General features: G+C 39.3%; 1 protein-coding gene across 2 annotated transcripts; it reads left to right on the forward strand.

The window, feature by feature from the left end:
• Positions 1-309: 309 nt before the first annotated feature.
• On the forward strand, positions 310-22,132 carry RB195_015668 (uncharacterized protein; the record flags this gene model as incomplete). 2 transcript variants are annotated; one of them, XM_064206479.1, is made up of 14 exons in its annotated part: positions 310-395; positions 3,216-3,311; positions 5,766-5,880; positions 7,165-7,365; positions 7,606-7,710; positions 10,582-10,712; positions 10,771-10,906; positions 17,820-18,011; positions 18,070-18,156; positions 19,428-19,570; positions 20,567-20,657; positions 20,740-20,890; positions 21,889-21,964; positions 22,021-22,132. In XM_064206479.1, 14 exons carry the CDS (start codon positions 310-312, stop codon positions 22,130-22,132), a joined length of 1,722 nt encoding a protein of 573 aa, XP_064062360.1. The 2 variants fall into 2 exon arrangements, with proteins under 2 accessions (XP_064062360.1, XP_064062361.1); XM_064206480.1 differs by lacking the exons at positions 310-395; positions 3,216-3,311; positions 17,820-18,011; ... (4 more) ...; positions 21,889-21,964; positions 22,021-22,132 and adding an exon at positions 11,936-12,166 and having other exon boundaries at positions 5,770-5,880.
• Positions 22,133-22,238: the final 106 nt, after the last annotated feature.

Raw genomic sequence — 22,238 nt, forward strand, 5'->3', positions numbered from 1 at the left:
AGAAATATCATCCACGCTTAGTGTGGTTGCATTTGTTTTCTTCCAGAATCTTCTTGCACAGATTGGAGGACCCAATTATGTACATTTGTAATGTATGTAACCTTGTATTATCTCGAAATCGCAAAACATTCTGTTAGTTTGAGTTGGATTTTTTCTATAGTGAAGATATATATTAGTAACGTGAATTGTGCATTTACTTAGGAAATAAATATATAATAAATAAAATAATGTTGTATTACGAGAGGTACTAGATCTTGGCTTCTTTCAGAAGGCCTTCACGAATGTTCTGAGGACGAATTCGTCCATTCCATGATAGAAACGTCTCTCTGTACGCAAATTCGTGAACTTCTGCTGATGGTGTTCAAGCGAAATGCAGTCATATTCTGTAAACGAAGGTAATCCAATCAATACCGATCATAATTGATTTTTTCTTGGATTTTCTGTTTATATCAACAAGATTCGAGCTCTGAATCTTTGAAACAATCTATATGCCTACGATTTCACACAGTCATATATTTTATCGTTATTTTACAGGATTCCTGTACCGGAAAAATTATTCACCATTTCTCTGCTCCCGTTTAATTTCTACTACGATAATAAAATGAAAATCTAAGCGATTCTAATATTTAGCCAGTTTTTGTGAACGAATAACGCTTTCATTTTTGTTGTCATCACACACACGAATACGGTCCTGTAGTCCCCCTATCGTCACTCATCATCTGGTCAATAAACGTCCTAGATGTAGAATTCAGATATGTTTGCGGACATGTGCTGTTTGAAACAACCACTATATGCTGACCCGAATCGCTTCTTTTTAAAATAAATCTGGATTTCTTGTCTGATTGTCTTTTCTAACAAAACTGGTTTTTTCCCATTTACTTCGATAGAATATTCAAAGATTTTCTTCAATCCTTTGCCTACTCGGTCGCTTTTCATGCATAGCCGCTGGAGATTTTCCACTTATTCTGTTTGGATCTTCTTCTTATTGGTATTGCTCCACAATTGCTTCAAGTAAAGTGCATGTTCTGGATGAATGGAATAACTTCTCTAAGTTTGCATTACCTAATTTTAACTCTGACTATTCCACGATCCATTTTCGTCCAGAAATAACCCTTTTGATGGGAGCTATTGGCGTAGTTAGGGAGTTACCAAGAGGACGAGATGAGTTGGGCACTGGAAATCTATTGTTGAAGTATCTGGTATTAGATTTTGAGGTCAAAATAAATTCTCCAACATTGTCCTTGCTAAATTTATCCTTAGTGAATCTATTTCCACATTTAAGGGGATATTTAGCACCTACTGAGTCCGAAGGAACTCAATTTTTGCATCTCTATTAATTTTCTTTTTTCTGTTTATGATGGAGCAGCCAGTTTTTGTAGACCTTCCCAACCTGAATGTCCATGTGCTAGATGATGATCCAAAATTTTGGAACAAATTTTCAAATAATCAAGAAGGTTGAATTGTTCACTAATTGTATATTCGCTCGAAATTGTCAGTTTTCTTCACTATCCTGAGTTTAAGGGATTTAAAGTTTTCCATCGTCATAGGTAGGATTTTGGTTATGAGCAGTGAAAAAATGTAAAGATGTATACATATATGTGTGGGTAGACGTTATACTTTGAAACTAAAAATCCTGGACCATCTTGGAAGGAGATTCATTCTTAAGCGACTTGGTATCTATGTTTCGCCACAATTCTCGACCTGAGTGATAAAGCATGTTGCAAGATGGTTCATGGTTCCCTACGCAGCGTTATCAATCGTAATTCCCCTATGCTGCGATGTGAGTCGTAACACTTCTTCCAGGTGACGTCGGACCGAACAAACAATGTCAGCCATTTATTCTTTTGCTATGCAACTCAGGTTTACTTTTATAATAATAACGTTAACTTCTCGTTTCCAGGAGGTGCTAAATAAATTTCAAAAAAAAACACGGCTGCTTTAGTGTGCTGCAGGATCCTTTTCTTGTGAATTCTATTCTGTAGTGTGGTGTTCCTGGATTAAAATTGATTTTGTTTCTTTTACGAGAATGTTTTTTTGCCATTTTTTCTTCTAATCTAAGCGGAACAGAACCAGTCAAACCACATTTTATTGTAGTTCGCTTTCAGTGCACCCACTCTAAAAGTCACATTGAAATCACTTTTTTCAACCCTGCAAAATTATTGTAAATTTGTTTCCTAATGGATCCACTCATAATTGAGAAAGTAGAATTTTGCGAAAATTTTTTGCACATACGAACATAGACTTACTCGTGTAAATTAATGATCATGAACACAACATTAATTTTCCACCGTAATGTCTTTCCGTGTACTGTAGACAAATGTGAACTTCTAATGTGAACTTAAAGAACATCACCCCACGAATCTGAGGTGGTATGGATTCCAGGTGGAGTATTCGTACACGGGATAGTAGATTATGGAGAGAGGGTGATTCCGTCGATTTCTTCCTAATTGCTGTAAAAAAAACGGCCCGGAATATTCGGTTTCGGGCGTTCTGGCGCACTATTTTCTACAAGGAGTTCGACTGGAGCGCGCCAGCCTCGCGCACGCGCCGCATCCTCCGAACCGTTTTTTTACGGCAATTAGGAAGAAATGGACGGAATCACCCCCTTCTCCATAATCTACTATCCCTTATAAGAATACTCCACCTGAAATCTGCACCACCTCAAATTCGTGGGGTGATGCCTTTAATGTATGTTTGATTGTTCGTGGAAATCTTGAACCCAGGTTCAGTAACGAAAACGAAATCAAATTAAATTGGATTTATGCAAAAATTGAGTCGATTCAACAGTTAGAACTGAGTTACAACAGAATAGGTCACATTCCGCCTAGATATGTAGCTTGCGAGTCCATGGACAGAACCTCATTTAAAAAAAGGTTGAAGCAGAAGATTTGAAGAAAGACTAGCGCAGAGCCGTTCAGAACCTGCTACTGTTCGTGTACGTTCACACATATATGTACTGTATATTGTATTGCAATTTAAGAGAATGGGTGGCTTTACCGAAAAAAAAAACAAAAAAAAAATCAAATATCAATAATACACAGGCATCGTTTTAAATGAGCACAGGTGTGTTGACCCATGTTTGATAGGAATGTCCCATGCGTTTAGTTCGTTAATTTATCGCCGAAGGGCTTTTAGCAGGATAGGGATGATTTTTTTTTCAAAGAAATCACCTACATACATGGTTACCATATCACTGCTTTATAAAATGTTTTCAGGCATCGTATTTCGATTCCACGACGATGGACTCTGCTAGTAGCCTCTGCTGTGATCTTCTACACACTATTTGTAACTGTAATGAAAAGTGAAAAAGTGTAAGTAGTTAGCACTACTGTAGTCGTGGAACTTTCGTGTAACCAAGTGACTGCTGAAATCGTGCCAATTTTTTCTTCGATTATGATCACCTTTTTTTCAATTATTGTTGTGTATTCAGGGGATTGTGCAGCATATTTAAAGGCATCACCCCATCAATCTCAGGCGGTGCGGATTTCACGTGGAGTATTCTTATACGAGATAGTAGATTATGGAGAAGAGGCTGATTCCATCTATTTCTTCCTAATTGCCGTAAAAAACCGCCCCGAAGATGCGGCGTGTGCACAAGGCTGGCGCGCTCCAATCGAACTCGTTGTGGAAAATAGCGCGTCGAGACGCTCAGACGGAATCACCCCCCTTTCCATAATCTTCGATCCTGTATACGAATACTCCACCTGAACTCCGTACCAGCTCAGTGATGCCTTTAACAAATTTTAGATGTTAATTTGTGAACAACGCAGGTGATTACCACCTGCGTTGACGCGAGCGACCGTCATCCCCAAACAATCTGTGGAAATTTCAACTAAAGAGAGAGAGAGAGTAGATGTTTTCTGCTACTGTTCTGCGGATCTAAAATTTTGGAGCCAACTATAATGTGCTATGTTTTGCAAAAAGAATTCTGCCTACTACTACAGAATAGCATGAAGAAAATGCTTTTTTTATTAATAATTTTTCATCAGTAATAAAAAAAAAAACACTAAATCTCATCCAAAGAATAAAGAGCAGTTCTTCTACTGCAAAGTTTCCGACAACTATCGACAACAGGAGAGAAATTAGGAGACAACAATACGGTTCACTTCAGAGTGCCGGTTGTGAAGAGGAGTGCAACAGTGCAGTCGAGTGGGACCCCGCCTGATGAGCACCACGATAGGTTAGCGATAATCAGCATGCGTAGAAATGAGCAGCATGACAGAATACACTAATTCCAGAACTATGTACTCCCACCTTAACACAAAATTCATAACAGTTTTGGTTTTTCTGCATCGCTTCTAATCTTTTGTTTTTCTGTGCACTTAACATGAGTGGTGGACCTTTGTACTGAACTTTCATTTATTTTTGCCAAGTAATTTCAAAAAAAAAAAAATAAAATCCTAAAAATTGGTAGCTTTGAATTTATCGTTGCTCTCCTAAAGCTTACACTTACACTTGCCCTAACTCTTTCTCTCCTTTCCGCCAAAATTCTTAATCAAACTTTCCTATTAACTTAATTTAAACGGAAATAATTTCTGTCTACTTTCAACTTCTTGAATCAGAATTCTCAACACAATTACCATATTTTGCTAAAATAAAGGAAGAAAAAAATTTTAACTGGTTCTTGAATGAGTTCACTCTAGTATAATATTTTCATGAAGCATTTCCATGCGAACAAAGTAGACTTCATATGGCTGAAGGAGTTCGCCAAGAGGAAATTATCCGATCTTACTATTTATTTCCTTATGTGACTGTTTTTATAATACGGTCTGAAAAAAAAAACCAGACACCTTTAGGAGGTTGAAAAAAGTATTTTTTAAAAGTAGTCTTAAGTGAAAGTACTTTTCCCATTCTTAGATACTTAACAACTTCTCTTTATCACAAGCATAGCACTCTTCGTACAGGAATTTAGCACTTGCTGAGCACTTGCCATGCAAAAGTATTACCTACAAGATATAAAGCCAGCATACCATGAATCTGAATCCTGGATCCGCTAATCTCTCCCTAATCGTTGTAAAAAAAAACGGGCGCGGGAACCGCTATAGTTCCTAACGCTTCCCTATGTACACGTTCCGGTCCCATCAGTAGTCTATCGAAGTAAAACCAATGAATAGAGACACCACGATCTTCGACCGCTCACATGTGGATGCGGCGCCTGCACGAAGGTGGCGCTTTGCAACTTAAAAGCATCACCCCACGAATCCGAGGTGGTGCAGATTTCAGGTGGAGTATTCGTATGCGGGATGGGAGACTATGGAGAGTGGGGTGATTCCGTCCATTTCTTCCTAATTGCCGTAAAAAACGGCCCGGAAGATGCGGCGCGTACACAAGGCTGGCGCGCTCCAGTCGAACTCCCTGTAGAAAATAGTGCGCCAAAACGCCTGAAGCCGTATCTTCCGGGCCGTTTTTTACAGGAATTAGGAAGAAATGGACGGAATCACCCTCTTCTCCATAATCTATGATCTCGTATACGAATACTCCACCGGAAATCCGTTCCACCTCAGATTCGTGGAGTGATGCCTTTAAACCGTCTTCAAAAACACAAGGTGGAAGACGCCGTTTCTTACGACGTTCAGTGAAAGATGAGCGGAACCACAGCGCATCATCCGATAATCAACTATTTAAGGCATAGCTTTAACTTTTCCCGCGGATTCCCTCACCAGGTCAGATTCGTGGCACCTGACTTTAGGGGGAAACGACACGAATGTTTGCACTTCTTTTTCTAATCACGACCACTCGCACCAGATCACTTTTTACTTTTGCAGAAATATGAATTTCACTGAGAAGGATGTATTTGTATCGGATGCAGCTCGGCGATTACCCAGAAAGGGCAGACTGTTGTGTTTTGTTATAACCACACCAAAGCATCACAGTACACGTGTAAGTTTCGGGAAAATATATGAGTTTCGCACGATTCGCCGTCATTTACAACCTCTAATCCTATCACTATGCAGGAGATATGAAGAAACTATGAGAAAAAAGATAGTTTCGTTTTGTTTTGGGGAAAGTGATCAAATAGTCACTCTTAAAAACGTTTCTACTTAATACTGTGTGAACTAGGATTTTTGAGATGAGACCTCTATCTTTTTCTTCCTGATTTAGGATTAATCGCACATTGCTACCAATGACCGAGTGTTTTCGCATGGTATCCATTACAACTAGTCCAAAACCCGAAATACAATAAAGATGGGTGCTGCCTTTAAAGACATGATGCTAATGATGTTAGAATCTGTCCACAAATAGAAAGGGTGGAGGTGTAGCTTACAGTTTAATACAATTTTAATACAATTAGCGTAATCGCGCTTACTTCCTACTAGTAATCTGGAAAAAGACCTATAAAACAATCGTCGGTGGTCCGTCTTCTTAACGTTGCAACTCACTACGCGATAGAAATGCGGGCAACTTCACTGTCCTCCTAACACATCCCTTGGCTACGGTACAGGTTATGGTTATTCATTTCCTGGATTAAACGAAACTCCGTGAGAATTTAGGAGAGAACTCCTCGTGTAGGCAGTGATGGGGTGGGGAATGTAGGTGCGTAGTAGATCACGAATGTGACGAATGTGTGCGTGACCACGCTCAGCTCCACCTATTAAGCTATAAAAGGTTGGTGACGCAGTCCTAGCTGTATTAGTGTCTCCAACGACACAACTTATTACGGAGAGTAGAAGGAGGACAGTCAGCAACGCATCAAAGATGCGGCGAATTGCTCTCTTCTGCTGCTTGTTTGAATCATAATGGCACCCTTTCATAATGATCAGGTGTCACAGACGTATAAGTTTTTTTAAAAGAATTTTTCGAAACAATAGTTCTCCTACGTCTTTCGAAGACGAATTTCGCAATCACACATTACTGTCACCACACTTCAAGATTACATTTGACAATTTGAACATGTGGTATTCAAGCCAAAGTGATTTCGATGAAATTACAATGTATCCCGAAAAATCAAAAAGAAAATATATTGTACTTGTCTTTAACGACTTGCTCAGAATAAACATAGCAGGGTAGAGGTTAAGAATGGGAGTTCTTACGATTACGTCATTCAGTCAGTTCACACTGAACAGCAAATCGTCTTTTTGAGCACCATTTTGTTCAAAGCACCTTCTCTGTGGACACCTAACTCTGAAAAAAGTTATTGTTCCTAACTTTCGTTGTTTTTTTTAGGTACCTGCAATAAATGAAACTTGGCTTCCACGTTGTGATCATGGCCAATTTTTTACAAGTCTAGAAATGGATTCCAGCATTCCGCACAGTACAATCTTAGCGAAAATTCCTGATGACTACAATTATTTGTTTCATAAAACACTTCTCTCATTTTATTATGCATATACGGAGATCTCAAGTGAATTCGATTGGTACTACAAGGTAAGGGTTCAATTTACCTTTTTTTTCAAACTGACAACATTCTCAGGTTCAAGAGTATATGAACAAGAAGCTAGGAAATCTCGCCTAGGATCAGTATTGAGGAAATTTGTTAATGATGGATATTTTCAATTAAGCACACTACTTTTCATCATAATCCAGAAATTCATTTCTCCTATTCAGCTATGCGGTCAATCACGATGACAGCAGTGCTAATGCTAACAATAAAAAACCTAGTTTTAGGCTGACGATGACACTTACGTGATTATGGAGCACATGTATGAGTATTTGGCAACGCTTGACCCGAACGAACCCTACTACTTGGGTTACAATCTTAAACCTTATCTGGTAACTGCTAGTTTCTTATATTTAAATAACCTTATTCCATCATACCTAATTCCTCAAAAAGAAAAAAACCACACGAAAACACGTAACGGGCTACTTATTATCCTGTGCTTTTATTCATACTTGGCCAAGAATGTGTTCAAAGAGTTGAGCGTTTACCGGCTTGAATGTGAGGAGATCAGGAGAAAGCGAAGCAGATCTTAAGCATAGAATTAGTGCATGTTGTACGCATGCAGTTGAATAAATTAGGAGCCGAGTAAACATAAAAGGCGCCAGGCGGCGGGAATGAATAACTATTCTCAGTTAACGACTAAGTTCCGTTGTCACACATTAATTACGTGCAAGCGTCTTGTCTACCATTAAAATTGAAAGCTATAAGGAAACGCAAGAAAATTCTTTTAAAAAAAGAGTAGGAACTCTTTTTTATCCCCATTTTCCAGCTTTTTCATTTTCCAGCTCTATTTTATTTGTCAATTTCATCGCACAATTTAATCATCACAATGAAATAAATATGAGTTGCCACACTTCACTTTCACAGTGACACTCTTTTCCGCCCCTGGGCCATATTTCTGAAGTTAAAACTTTTGAATTGACCGAAACTTACCATTTAAAGATCATCGTCACAACATTCATAAACTATAGCCTGAATTTTAAAACCTAAATTGTGCAAGGTTTTTGAGCAGGGCCAACACGGATAATTTGATGAGAATAAATGATTGAGCTACAACTGACTAGACCACCTTATTTAGAATCGATTTCGGGAAACCTAGGGCCAGCGTGTAGAGCTTCGACGCTCGCATAATTTCCGTTAAGGTCTCAACTTGTTTTATTGATTCGGCCACTGTTAGTGTTTGAGTGACTCAGAAATGCTTTAAGACCAGTTTGATGGCAGCCAGTGTTTGCAGGTTAAGTGGAAGTTATAGAGATATTCAAGTCGACATCAGTTGTAACTCAGCTGACACGCTTTTTCGTCCTCAGAAACGTGACCGTGAGAACGAATAAACGTCAAGAGCAAAGGAAATTGAAAGGCATGGGAGGACAAGCACCGCACAAAGGCCTATACTCTGTTAACGTAGTATGGCGGCAAGATGAAGGTGTGTGTTCTTGTCCTGAACACTACCAACGAAGTCGTTGCTGGGAGGCAATCCTGCCCTTCTAAAGGGAACCGATGAGATCTGCCTACCTCTGAACTCGTGCACGCCCAACGACCGATATACACCAGTGTAACTGAGGAACTACCGGCGGTATCGACGTTTCTAGTCTGTAACCAAAAATGAAGGATGGGAAGTCTGGCGAAGATGATGGAATTAGTGCAGAACTGCTGAAATTCCCCCTCTTTTTTTATACGTGAGAGTGCGGAAATCATTTGATATTTGATATAGATAGACGAAACATACCTGACACTTGAACACACGCCATCATAACTCCACTCCACAAGAAGCTATTCGTTATAGAACCCAGGAATTGGAAGGAATTAGAATTGAAAAGGAAAAGGAAAATCGCTGCTGCGTGCAATGCATAAGTTTTTGGAGCGGATCATTCTGGAACATCGCGAAAAAATCACTTGCGACGAAAAGGTCTGCTCTTGCTGTGTTCGATCGACACTTGACCAGCTGTTTATTGCGAGGAGGGTGATAGAAGTGCGACACAGGTATTTGTAGTCCGTGCAGATAGCTTTTACGCACATTCGCTTCCGACTCACCTCATCGAGGCCATATTCTCAACGCGCTTTGCGCCGATGGAGTTCCAAGGAAATTCGTGCGCGCAGTTAACGACTTGAATAGAGGAATAACTGCTGCAGTTCAAAGAGAATAAAAACTAGAGACTGGAGACTAGGAAGAGACAAGGGGCTGTGGAGGGACCCCTTGTGGACCGTCTGCACGTCACTTGGTGGATCTTAACTACGCCGGCGATCTAATAATATTCGCTTCTAGCAGAGCGAAATTGAAACATGTTGTTGGCCTTGTATTCTTGTACTTTGTATGAAACCTACGAATGCGACCTACGAATGCTCGAGACTCTCAAAGAGGAATCAGGATGGACGGACAACGTAATGATCTCGTTGGTGAATTTTTTTATTTGCGTTGTATGCTGAAAAAAATGGGAGAAAATGGAAACGAGGTCAAGCTGCGAGTCTACCTACCTACAATTCGCTCCAACATGATGGGCGTATCGGAGACTTGGGCAGCGCCGTCAATGGAGACGGAGAGGCTCGACTGCATGGAAAGGAAGCTGTTTAGACGGATGCTCGGCTACTTTTGGCCATTGGTATGCCAGAACGGAAAACTTTGCTCGAAAGTGTATATAGTGTACTGGCGAATGACAACATCTTTCCCGGCCTTCTGAAGTAGTCATGGAGAACCGTCTTCACTTCTCTTGTCACGTTCATAACGGAAACCGTCTGACTCGTCTTTTTCACGTTGTCCTGAGAATGCGTGCAGATCCTAACTGAAAAAGCTTCCTGGTCGTAAAAGAGACTCCTGGTCGGAGGTGGTGAGGGGAGATTTGAGGACACTTGACGTTGAAAGGGAGTTCACTCGAGACGTGCAGTATCGCAGATTATGAAATAGTGATGGATGGATAGATTTATATGAGCGCCAGCTGAAGATCGAACAGAATGGCTTCAGATATTTATAAGAACGACACATCCCAGCAAAGATGCGGATAACCGCTTCAGGTCACCCGAATAAGGTAAGTAAGTCACTGTGTATAAAGGTCGGTCATTCTGGGGAATTTGTCTTTCGTTCATATTTTCATCAATAATTTTCGAATTTATACAAAAGAACCTATAGCGATCACACTCGTTGTAATGAAAAAATATCAGCAGAACCCAATGCATTTATGCAAACTCCACGTAAAATAAAAACATTTCAGCCACGCGGCTACAATGGAGGTGGAGCTGGTTACGTTCTCAGTCGAGCAGCACTAAAATTGTTCTTGAAACGTTCGTATGCAGACAGAAAAACATGTCCCTTCGATCCCTATGAAGATCTTGGTATGGGAAGGTAGGCATGAGAGAATTGGCTGTCACCTTTACTCTGGAATTAAAACTGAATCTTATAGATGCCTACAAAATATCGAAATATTTCCGCATGATACAAGAAATGAACATGGACAAGAGCGTTTTCATACATATCGTCCTGATGATATGTATCACGGAAAAATTGCAGACAAATGGCACTATCACCAGCAAATCAACGTATGTCGTAGTTGCTACAGGAGTTATATTGAGAATACATTCAAAAACAGCGTAACACGAAACTGACGACTTTGTAATCTCTCTACGAAATTATAGAGTTGCGGTGTCGATTATGGGTATGAGGACCCAGTTTCCCTTAACTGTTCTGACCAACAGCATGAGAAACTGTCTTCATGCTCGGATTTTGCTACAAGGCATATTATAACGCTATTTTTGTACACACGTCAGCTCTCTTAACACCCTGCTCATTAGTTTTGCTTGAATATACTGCTGATGGTAACCTTACTAATTTTCGTCTGCTCGCCCCCAGACTGAGGACGCGCTGTGCAGAGATGGCGCGTTATGAGGTGCCTCATAGGGAATTCAGACACAGAGACTGTTTCCCAGGCCCTTTTTCAAAAAGATTAGGCGAAATTAAGCGTGATCACACTCATACTTGTGATCACCACTCCTAATCCTATTTTTTCGTAGGGAGATCCCAATATCGAAGACTTCATGGTAATGCTGTTTTTAAGATGTGAAAAAACCCAGATGTGGATTGTCACAGCGCTCCCATTAGGCTCCTGTCCCAATACTTACTTTCCCAGGCATTAACTCTAAGATGACATGATGTCAACAACGATGGAAAATGTGTAGAACGTATTTTGTGTGTAACTAATGGGCAGCTAAGAACCTTCTGGGAAACCAATCTCTAGCAAAAGCATTAAAATAGCAGACAAGGGAAGGAACGTTCATAGTGCAACAATGACCCAACAACTGCATGAAAATAATTCAAGTAAATTCAAACGTGTATGCTTGTCTAGACGAATTGAACGCGGCCAAAGCAACTCACATAACACCTCCTTCTGATGAACTTTTTTGATTTCAGTTCTTTCTCAATCGAACAGCCATGACATTCGCCCGGACAGGCACAAATGTCAGTCTAATATCATTCCACCTGGTTGCTACTATATATAGTGACACTCAGCTATATAAATAGCTGTATAAATGGACAAATATATTGTTTTCTTTTTTATCAGTTTGGTTCAGGGTCACAGGTGGATTGCTCCGGATCTGATTTCTCTGCACCATCTCACACCCGACGAAATTCGTACGTACGATGACTTGTTGTATCGCATGAGATCACCTCAGCTGTCAATTTTTGGGGATTCTCCACCCTCAAATAATAATGAGACCGAACCACATGATCGTCAAAACGAGAGGAAAGAAACGCCAAAGCGAGATCAACTTCGAGGAGATCAAAAGCGTCAAACAAGATAGTGCGCCATATTATTTTAATCCCTCACCTATTGCATAATCCGCGTACTACCGTTAGGGACTTCAGATACAACTAAAGTTTGTTAGGTTTAGTCAATAAGTAGTCTGGTCTGGAATATTCTTCTCGTGTGCTCTTTCTCAAATAGATAACGGGTATTAAAAAAGGGACGGATGTTTTGTTATTGTACTCTTCTAACACTTTTCTCTTGAAGATTTTACAAATAGAAGTGTTGAACATCCGTTTCCTATCCTTTTCTTCAAATGTGCAAACATTATTTATTTGCAGTCTTGGTGCCTTTATTGCCTTTTTTATCATGTGAGTGTACACTTTTACGTATCAGTTTGGCTAATGTAGTGCAAATGTTCGAATGTATATGAATCCTAACATGTTGGATGTATAGCTTCTGATTGATTTGCTTGAGCTGCAACCATAATTGGTATTGATACTTTTTTATTAACTAACAAGTAACATTTTATCGTCAGCATTTAAAGAATTCGAACGATACCGAAACTCAAAGGACAACACATCGGCTAGCGCTTGCCTCATTTGCTGAAATTTGGAGACGTAACAAACCACCACGTACCACAGCTATGGTTAAGGGTTTTTATAGGAGGCGTGACGGCCCGTTCCGTAGATCAGAACTTGCACAAACCAGGATATGGGGCCAGTTCTTTTGTGATCACTCATACTTTTCGTCCATTTTTGGAATTTGGTAGTTGTCAAAAATGCCTCTAGTGTTCTGCGTGCTGTGATTTCAGACTCTATGGATAGTATCACTCTCTCTCTCTCGCAATCTGTCTTACATATGGGCAAACTATGTACGCAGCTGGGAGTCGTGCGGTGTCGGTCATACGCGTGATTGCGTGCTAGGTGACACTTGGGGATCGGTGGTAGTGTAGAGACAACCCTCAGTCGTTCTGCGGAGCCGCTTTGTGATCTGTACCGGTGATCATAGTGGGAAGGAGTGCCTGTCGAGTAACACTTATATACTTTATGTACACATACACACCTGTCAAAATCCAAGGAAATTACTGAGACTTGATACAGCATTTCTTTTTTCACGCTACATAGATAGATAGTTTTAAGATGTAACTATAAAGTGGACTGTCAAATAAATATTATCAAAAATAGACTAGTGCTATTTAGTGCACATGTCGAAGCAAAATTTCGATGTTTCTTAAATGAATTCGTTGCGCAATGTTCAGAAAACCAACAGTGATCATGATTCCGGTGAGGGAGTCGCGGGAGTATCACGTGAATTGATATCGAAGCTTCAGGATACACACGATGTTCTTAATTAGAAGAAGCAGAGGAAAAGTCATGATATCAAATAAAACGTAGTAGAAGAACCTTTAAAGCGTAAATGTAATTCGTTCTGGAGCTACATGGTTGAATTCATTTTATTCGGTTTGTCTCATCACCCCTATGGGTAGAAGGAATTGCGTCGTTTGATGAACTGAGGCTTCTGGCGCTTCTAATCTCCTTAATTCTCGAATTGCTAAAAAGTAACGTGAAGTGTGCTCGAAAATCTTCGTTCACCCAGAGGAGCAGTTAACCCTTTTTTTATGTGTTCCTTCGTTGGTTTCCTATCACTTTCTCTAATAAAACTTTTTCTCTACACGTTTTGCTTTCATTTATTCGCCTGAATCTACTCAGCCCTGTCTTCGTAGTTCTTTCCACATCAGCAAAACGAAATACCCTGTCAGCACATCTCAAGCTAGTTCTCAGATGAAAAGAGACGAGATCGACAATAAATGTTTTTTGTGCTAAAATTACCAACAAGGTTTTGAACTGAAACACTAAGAAAAGATTGTTCTTCTTAAAAGACGAAGATCAAACAAGAAGTGGCTGAGGAAATGAACCGAAAAAAGAGGCTGCAGGATTGTACTCACTGTGTCAGCCGAATGGACTCCCGATAGACCTTTGATGGAAATAAACTCGAAGAAAAAGTGGTCTCGATGCCCTTGAAGCAGACTAAATGCCCGGAAACACACCGCGTTTCATTGAAGTTGTCCTTGCTCGTTTTCATTAACCTAAGACTTTGTCTAGAGCCCACTGACCAATCTCTCGAACATATTTGTAAGCAAAAGCAGGACGGTCGCAGAACGAATGTGGGACTGAAGAGTTGAGGCATGAGGCTTATCTAAGAAATGAACGCCTATAAATGCGCGGGTGGGTTGTTGATAAAGGTGCGCTAACTCATATCTCTCACCCTCTTCCCGAGCCAGTGATGGAGGACTTATGATCTAGGATATTTCTTTAAGCCAAGAGAATTTGGTTTATTTAACACACCATAGTGAGTAAGTTACTTTTTTCTGACTCCTTTATTCTTCAACTCCTTGCGTATCATGAACGCCGTTTGCGAAAAACAGGCATAAAAGCAAAAACTACATGTCTTGAGGAACGACAAGGGAATTCCTATAAATCTGACAAATAGGCTACCGCATTCACTCTTTTTTTGCTTCTAACGATTCATTGGTTTTTTAAGAAAAAAGCCATATTCTTTGATTGTTGAACACATTTTCGCCAGAATTTCACGTTCCTCGTAAGTCTCTCGACCTTTTTAGACGAAGCTCTTACCGTTTTGAAGCGTTTAGAGCATCTTTTTCGTATTATTACAATGGAAACCTCCAGTAGTTTATGAAAAATGTCAAAACCTCAACGATTACGAATTCCATTAAAACGCGTTGGCGCATCCCAAGCGGATTGGTACGCCAGTGACTTTATCCTTTATCCTTTTAATCAAAGTTTTAGGATGTTAATCAATGAAAGCTTAATTATATGGCTGTCAGCAGGAAGTATAATTTTTTTCGAAACCCACTGTTTTCTGTTTGGGTCCTCTACTATGCACTTCCCTATTGTCTCATTCATTTCATGAATAAATGACCGAAGCATGCAGGAGGAAGCCAGTCAGCGCAATGTTACTCGACCTATCTAATGTTTTTCAAATTAAACCACAAAAAGCTAATTTTCAAACTCAAAAATTGTTGAGCTCCGGAACAGCTCCTCAGTCGGGTCAAATCGTATTCAAGAACGACACTTGATTGTAAAGATCCATAACAAATATTCCAAGTGTTATACATTGCAAATTTGAGTTCCGCAAGGCATTTTCACATCTTGTGCTGATCTTTCATCCCAACATTAAAATTTAAAGGGATCACCCCACGAATCTGAGATAGTGCAGATTTGAGGTGGAGTATCCGTAAACGGGATCGTAGATTATTGAGAGAAGAGCGATTCCGTTCATTTCTTCCTAATTGCCGTAAAAAAACGGCCCGGAAGATACGGCTTCGGGCGTTCTGGCGCACTATTTTCCACAAGAAGTTCGACTGGAGCTCTGGACAGCTTGTGCATGCGCCGGATCTTCCGGGGCGTTTTTTACGGCAACTAGGAAGAAATTGACGGAATCACCCTTCTCTCCATAATCTACCATCCCTTATAAGAATACTCCACCTAAAATCTGCACCATCTCAAATTCGTGGGGTGATGCTTTTAAATGTTTGTAGACGACATCACGACGCGAGATATACCTTTCGTATCGACTTAACAAGCACGATTTCCCTAGCAAGTCACAACTTTTTCTCATATTCTAGCCCATAGGACTTACCTTCAAACCTCTCCAAAAACGGTTTTTTTTTGCATTTCGGAAAGTCTCATCAGATTTCCTGCTTTTGCTATACAAAAATTACTGCTACATATTTTTCACGTCACTAATTGGTGTGACCTTGGTCATTTCTTGGCTGTGCACTTTCGAAAAAAAATTCGGTGCAAGACGAGTTTCCATTCACAAAGAATTGAATTGTGATTTTTATATTGAACGCAAGTTTTTCATATGAATTTTTAATACAATCACCATATCTCACACATTGCACACATGTACACCTGACACCAACACAGCAAACATCAGCTCGTTTTATTTTCCTTCTGTTTGTTTTGTTGTTCTTTTTTCCAGTATACAAATTCTTCTCAGTGAAACACTGCTATTCCCTTTGAGGTATGCACCGGCGATAGGCATCTTACTTAAGAACATTCCGACCTATTATATAACTAGTTTTGCTCTAATTTATCTCCGCTTTCTATAACCGCCAGGGAGAACGATTTTCTTTCAAGCAGAATCGACTACTCATTCTATTATTGTTTACTTGAGAGCATTATTTGGATTTTGCTCTCAAAAAACTCCATCATAAAAAATATTGTGCTCTTTACTTCACTCCGGTCTACTCAATGTCATGTGGTTATCTAATCCCAATATCACTATTCGCATTATTAATATACTTCAATTTTTTCAACGATCGCGAAATGACGATGTGAGTGATTATTAATTAAAGTAAAAGGATAAATTCGGTGGCATATTAATCCAGTTGGGACGCCCCATCGCGTTTTACTGCAATTCGTAATTTTTTTGAAGTTTTTGGAACGCGTGTTTGCCCATACAGTGACTGCGAGGGCCAGCCGATGATCAAGTCAGTGTTTTTATCCTCCCAGACTAGTCCGGTACCAATTCATCGACCACGGAAGGATGAAAGGCTTGGCTGGCACTAGACCGGCTCCGAATCATCGACCTTTGTGGCTACAGCGGACCTCTAACCCACTGCGCCACACCTGCCTTGATTATTAATTATGCTGTTTACTGTTGTTTTTGGAGATGCACCAACCTAGACATTTCAAGAGTCTTCTCTTGTTTTCACGACCTTTTCTGCTTTACTTCTTTTATTTTTCTAAACGCAATCAAGTATCTAAGAGTACGGCTTGGGAACGTAAATGGTAGAGCTATAACTCGCACTGTTACAAACGGAATTTTTCCATATATTGCAAGAAGACTTGCCCTACTCATCAGCAGTAAACTCGCTACCCTCGTTCTGTAATCCTTAATAAGTTGCATCGTTGGGGACACAGGTACAGCTGTGAGAGTTTCATATTCTCTTTCCCGGTTATTAGGAGAAATTGAGCCCGATTACGCACTTAGTCGTAAACTATACAGATCTGCTCCTCTATATTCGTAGAAAGAACTGAACGATTTTCTGATACACTGCTTTCGAAAATCTCTGGCGTATTAATTCACTTAGGATTCACCGACACGTTCTACTTCAATGCGGGATCGTTGAGTTTTGGAACACGTGTTGGCCTATACAGTATAGCTGCAGAGTTAACCGATGTATCAAGTCAGCGTTGTTGCCCACTCAAACAAGTCTGGTACCAATTTATCGAGCCCGGAGGGATAAAAGGCTTGATTGGCGCTAGTGCGGATTCAAACCTCCGATCAATCGTGCAAACACAGCGAAACTCCTTACTAACTCCGCTACACCGACACTGCCTTTAAGCTTTAAAGAAAAAATCGAACGTTAAGCGCACAAATAAATTCCCTAAGTATTAAATCTAACAGTGTTCTAAAGTGTTCACTGTTTTTTTCCAGTATTGATCGGGCAGAGAATCATCGAGATCTAGCTTTCGAACGATCAGATTCAACAAGGGCCGTTCCTCTGTTACATGGAAAACACAGGTTGTTGTGTTTGGTGCTGGTGACTTCAGAGCTGACTAACGACCATGTAAGTTTTTGAATTCAATAATTTCATCGGTTCTTCTTAAATCTTTGAAATTTGAGTTTCTGACGTCTGAATTGCAACGTCAATCCAATCGTTCAAATATGAAATTAAGGTGGCAGCGATCAACGAAACGTGGATGTCACATTGTCATAACGGGGAATTTCTCATGAAGGAAGAAATAACTTCAAACGTTCCACGCAGCAAAGTGCTCCCTCATTTATTTGAGAATAGCAGTAATTCAATTTTTGAAGTGTTCCGATATGCCTATTACAATATATCGACCGAATTTGATTGGTACTACGTGGTAAGTGACGTCGACTCGAATATTCCACATTTCCTGAGCATACTTTACAGAAGTTTAGGTCACCGATGACACATATACGATCGTTGAGAATTTGTACCGTCACCTTTCGCTACTAAACGCTAACGAGCCGCATTATTTTCAACTGGTAGGGGAAACAGTAAATTTTTAAAAATTTTCCTTCATTATCCTAAGTTTATTTGATATACTATTTAAATTGGTCTTCAAAATATTCTAAAGGGAATCTAATTTAACGTTAACGAGAAAACTATTTTCACGTTCAAGGAATAAAAAAAGTGGATTAAGTATTTTAACACGCTGACGACAATGTCGCCTAATGGTGCGCGACAGTGTATTATTCTAGTCAAAATGTGCTTTCTGCTCGAATAATCAATTTAGACTTAGAATTATCTTATGTTGCCATCGACCGACTATCCATTGAATTTCAAGTTTTATTTGTATTTATATTTATTTTATTTTTCACCAACAATTACAAACAATCACCAACAACATTCATCACAACAATCAACAACTGTGAGTTGTTTGAAAGCAATCTAAACAGCAAAATTTTGCAAACTCACAGCATTTTGCCTTAGTCCTCTTAGCCATGTCGAGGGGCAGGCGATCTGCCTGAAGTTGCAGAGATCGAGCTGTAGCAGCCAGAGCAAAACCGTCCGTCCTTACCCTTTGCATTTGGATCAGGCGCCAGCTTCCGCTTCCGAGATCTTGAACTGTTGATCGAAAGATGAAAGATTCAGATGAAGTAACTGATTCTGATTTTCTTGACCTTTTCGCAATACAAAAATCAAACGTTGACCAAGGCAATGTTGGTTACGAGATGAAAGAACAGCCGGATATACCATTTGGCTGTCCTCACAAACGGAGTATAGACAGCCATTGAGGTCGTTGAGGTCCACAAATCCCTTCACCCTCGTTATATTCAGCAACAATCAGGTGCTTGCGGTTTGGATGAAAGCTGGCATCATGTTAGGTAGATAGCATATGAATGTTCTTCTACTCCTTCCATTTTAAATAATTTTTTCCTTTTTTTGGATATTTTATTTTTAATATATTCTTTTAATTTTATAACATCTTAATTTTTAAATTATTTTTGTGTGATGTCAATCACAACTTTTTATTATATATTTTTTAATGTTTAATTTAAATTCTTTGGTTTTTAAAATCAATTATTTAATACTTCTGAACTTAACTTTTTTAAATTCTTGATTTTGATGTTTATTTGAACATGTCTGCTGGTCACCCTTGTTCAAGACATTTAGGGTCAATTGTAGACATTTGAGATTTGTGCACTCACCAACTAGTTTTTAAAACCTGGTTTAAAACCTTTTTAGAGGTTGAAAACATTTTTTTAAAAGATAGATTGAAAGTAAACACTTTCGTGAAATTTTTTTCTTACAGATTGGCACTACAGCAAAAACGCATGATAACAGCACTATAGAATACGTGCTAAGTCATACCGGCCTCAAACTCTTTGTGGATCAACTCGAATCGGAAGCAAAGGATTGTACAAATCTAACCAGTGATGAAGTTAACGCAAAGAAGTGGGTTTGTTCGAAAATAATGTTAAGTATTGACAGTGAGGTTAGTCTTATTTTTATTAGAATTATATTCGCTCAGCCCATGCAGGGGACTTTCGGTGACTTAGCTAACTTGATTTTAGTAGTTTGACTTTGAGGAAAGGACAAATTTACGTAACGACCCCACATGAAAGAGAAATTAGCAAAAAAGCATGCAGTGACCAAACTTGATCTTTTTATGCTTTTGATGAGGGATGAGTGAGGCTTGCAGCTGATCCAACTTCGATAAAGCTATGTTTCATATATCTAATGCTGATCAGTCTAAGGATAAAAGAAAATTAGCTACAAAATGAGACATAACACTTATAGCATAAATTCATTTCTGAGGCATGACAACATAAAATAGATCACAAGTAGAGAAGTTGATCTCTACAAGATCAGTGATGAGGGAATTTGAGAGTGATTTTTACGGCATCATATATTTACCGCCTATGAATCATGGTCTTCAACCGGGTGACAGCAAAGAGCGTTCCGCATACAGGGCTTATTTGGGATGGTACAGGTTTCAGGTGGGTTATGCCTATGCGAGCTATTAGGTTGTGGGAAAGAGGATGATTCCGTCTATTTCTTCCTAATTGCCGTAAAAAACGGTCAGGAAGATGCGGAGCGTGCACAAAGCTGGCGCGCTCCAATAGAACTCCTTGTAGAAAATAACGCTCCGGAATGCTCGAAACCGCATATTCCGGGCCGTTTTTTACGGCAATTAGGAAGAAATGAGCGGGATCTCACCGAATCTGCAATCTACGATATAGTCTTTGACAATCGGAAATCCAGGTCACATCAGATTCGGGGGGTGATGCCTCTAAAGGAAAAGAAGCAAGCGGAAAGCGCGCTGCGTACCGCTATGGATGCGCCGCGGTCAAGCGGTTGAATACCTGGTCCCGTTCCCACGTTACCAGGTGTACAGTCCTATAAATTCACTCGTTATTCGACAGAGCCATGAATGAGAAAAAAATTTAGGTGTTTGGGTAGTATCGACAATATTTCTCAAGATAGAACGAATGCACAGGGAAAAAATCGGAGTGAAAGCAATTATCAACAACATCTGAAGGTAGTTCTGTGTAAATATTTGATGAAGGATTTCAATCATAAAACTGAAAAATGATAACCCATACCAATATCCAGCGTTTTAGCCTCAAAAGTGGGTTCTCTCCGATGATGTCTCATTCCATCGTTTAACGTCAGACGAAATACGGATCTACGATGATCTTATTTATCGATTACGTTCACCGCAATTATCAAAGTTCTTTGTAAATAGGATTTATCCAAGATCATCGCCGGCAGGTCAATATTTTCATTTTTGAGTGAATAATGTAATCGTGAGCGAATGGTAGACATGCCAACAGATATTTTAAATGGAACAGATATTTTTCTTTTGAGAATTCTTATGTTTACAAAATTTTTGTTGAAAAGAATTAGAATTTAGAAATTAAGAAGATTTAATCTTGTAAAAAAATCTCTTAAAGAAAAAAATTCAGAAGCGAACATAGTAAACTTCACGAAGGTAATAAAAACAGTCCCTATGCTCATAAACAACCAATCCAGAAGCTTGGCAGCAAAAAGACGACACATCGATGGTAGGTAATAAATAATTTTGAAGAAGATTGGAAGATTCGTAAGAACTAATCCTGTATTTTCATTTGACATATTTGAATTTTTCAAAATTTTTCAACACGAACAATTTAAGAGCTTTCATGATGCTTTCTAACCGCGAGAAAATATTTTCTCGTTTGGGATCTCCTTTTCTAATCCTTAAAAATGGACGAGGGAATCGGAAGAACAAAAAAAATAGGAACAAGACACCATTATGTAACCGTAGTAAGTACTGTAATAATACAATCTTAGTAAGTAGCTCACTCTAGATGTTCAAACATTTACATTAAAATAAAAAATACTGAATTATAATTTTGTGGTCAATTTTTAACTTCTTTTTCTAGAAATTCTAAAAAAAAACTGTTTAGCCATGTTTATTAAATACATGGGGATACTTTTTCGTAACTACCTTTACGCTTAAAAGATTTCTAATGTCTTTTTTTGTTTCCTAGAACTGAAGGTAGTTTTTCTTCTCATCCAAACAGTTTTTCTAAATCAATCCAATGGATAATATTCCTGACGTCTAAGGATAATACCGAAAGTATGGCTCAGGCAGGCACAACATGTTAGCAATCGCAGTGAAAAATACGTCCAACCTTCCAGCCTCAAAATTAGTTGAGCTCCTCAAACCTATGTACTTTTTATACACTTCTGAATAATTTTCTCTCTTGTGTTTGCATCATTTTAAGTTCCTCTCTGGTGTCCGAACTCCACTATGGATGAAGATTTTCGTCATACTGTGCTGGCGATGCATAACAATTTCAGGTAATTTTTGATCTATTATATCAACAAAATTAAGTACCACCGAAAAATTTGTCTAGGTCAAGCATCGCTTTAGGACTTAAAGAAGCAAATGGCCTGATAGGAATAGCTCCCCCAGCCAAGCTCATGTACAATATGGTATGTCCAGTAAGTGAAGGGAGAGTATCTTAGTTGTCAGGTTTTGTCGGAATAGGTAATTAGGAGCTTGGAAGGAGTTAGAGTGAGTGAGTTAAGGGTCTAGAGAGCCCAGAAATATGTGGTTAAATAGAGTTGCGAG

The sequence above is a fragment of the Necator americanus genome, chromosome V (genome assembly GCF_031761385.1).
Source record: "Necator americanus strain Aroian chromosome V, whole genome shotgun sequence".
NCBI lineage: Eukaryota > Metazoa > Nematoda > Chromadorea > Rhabditida > Ancylostomatidae > Necator > Necator americanus.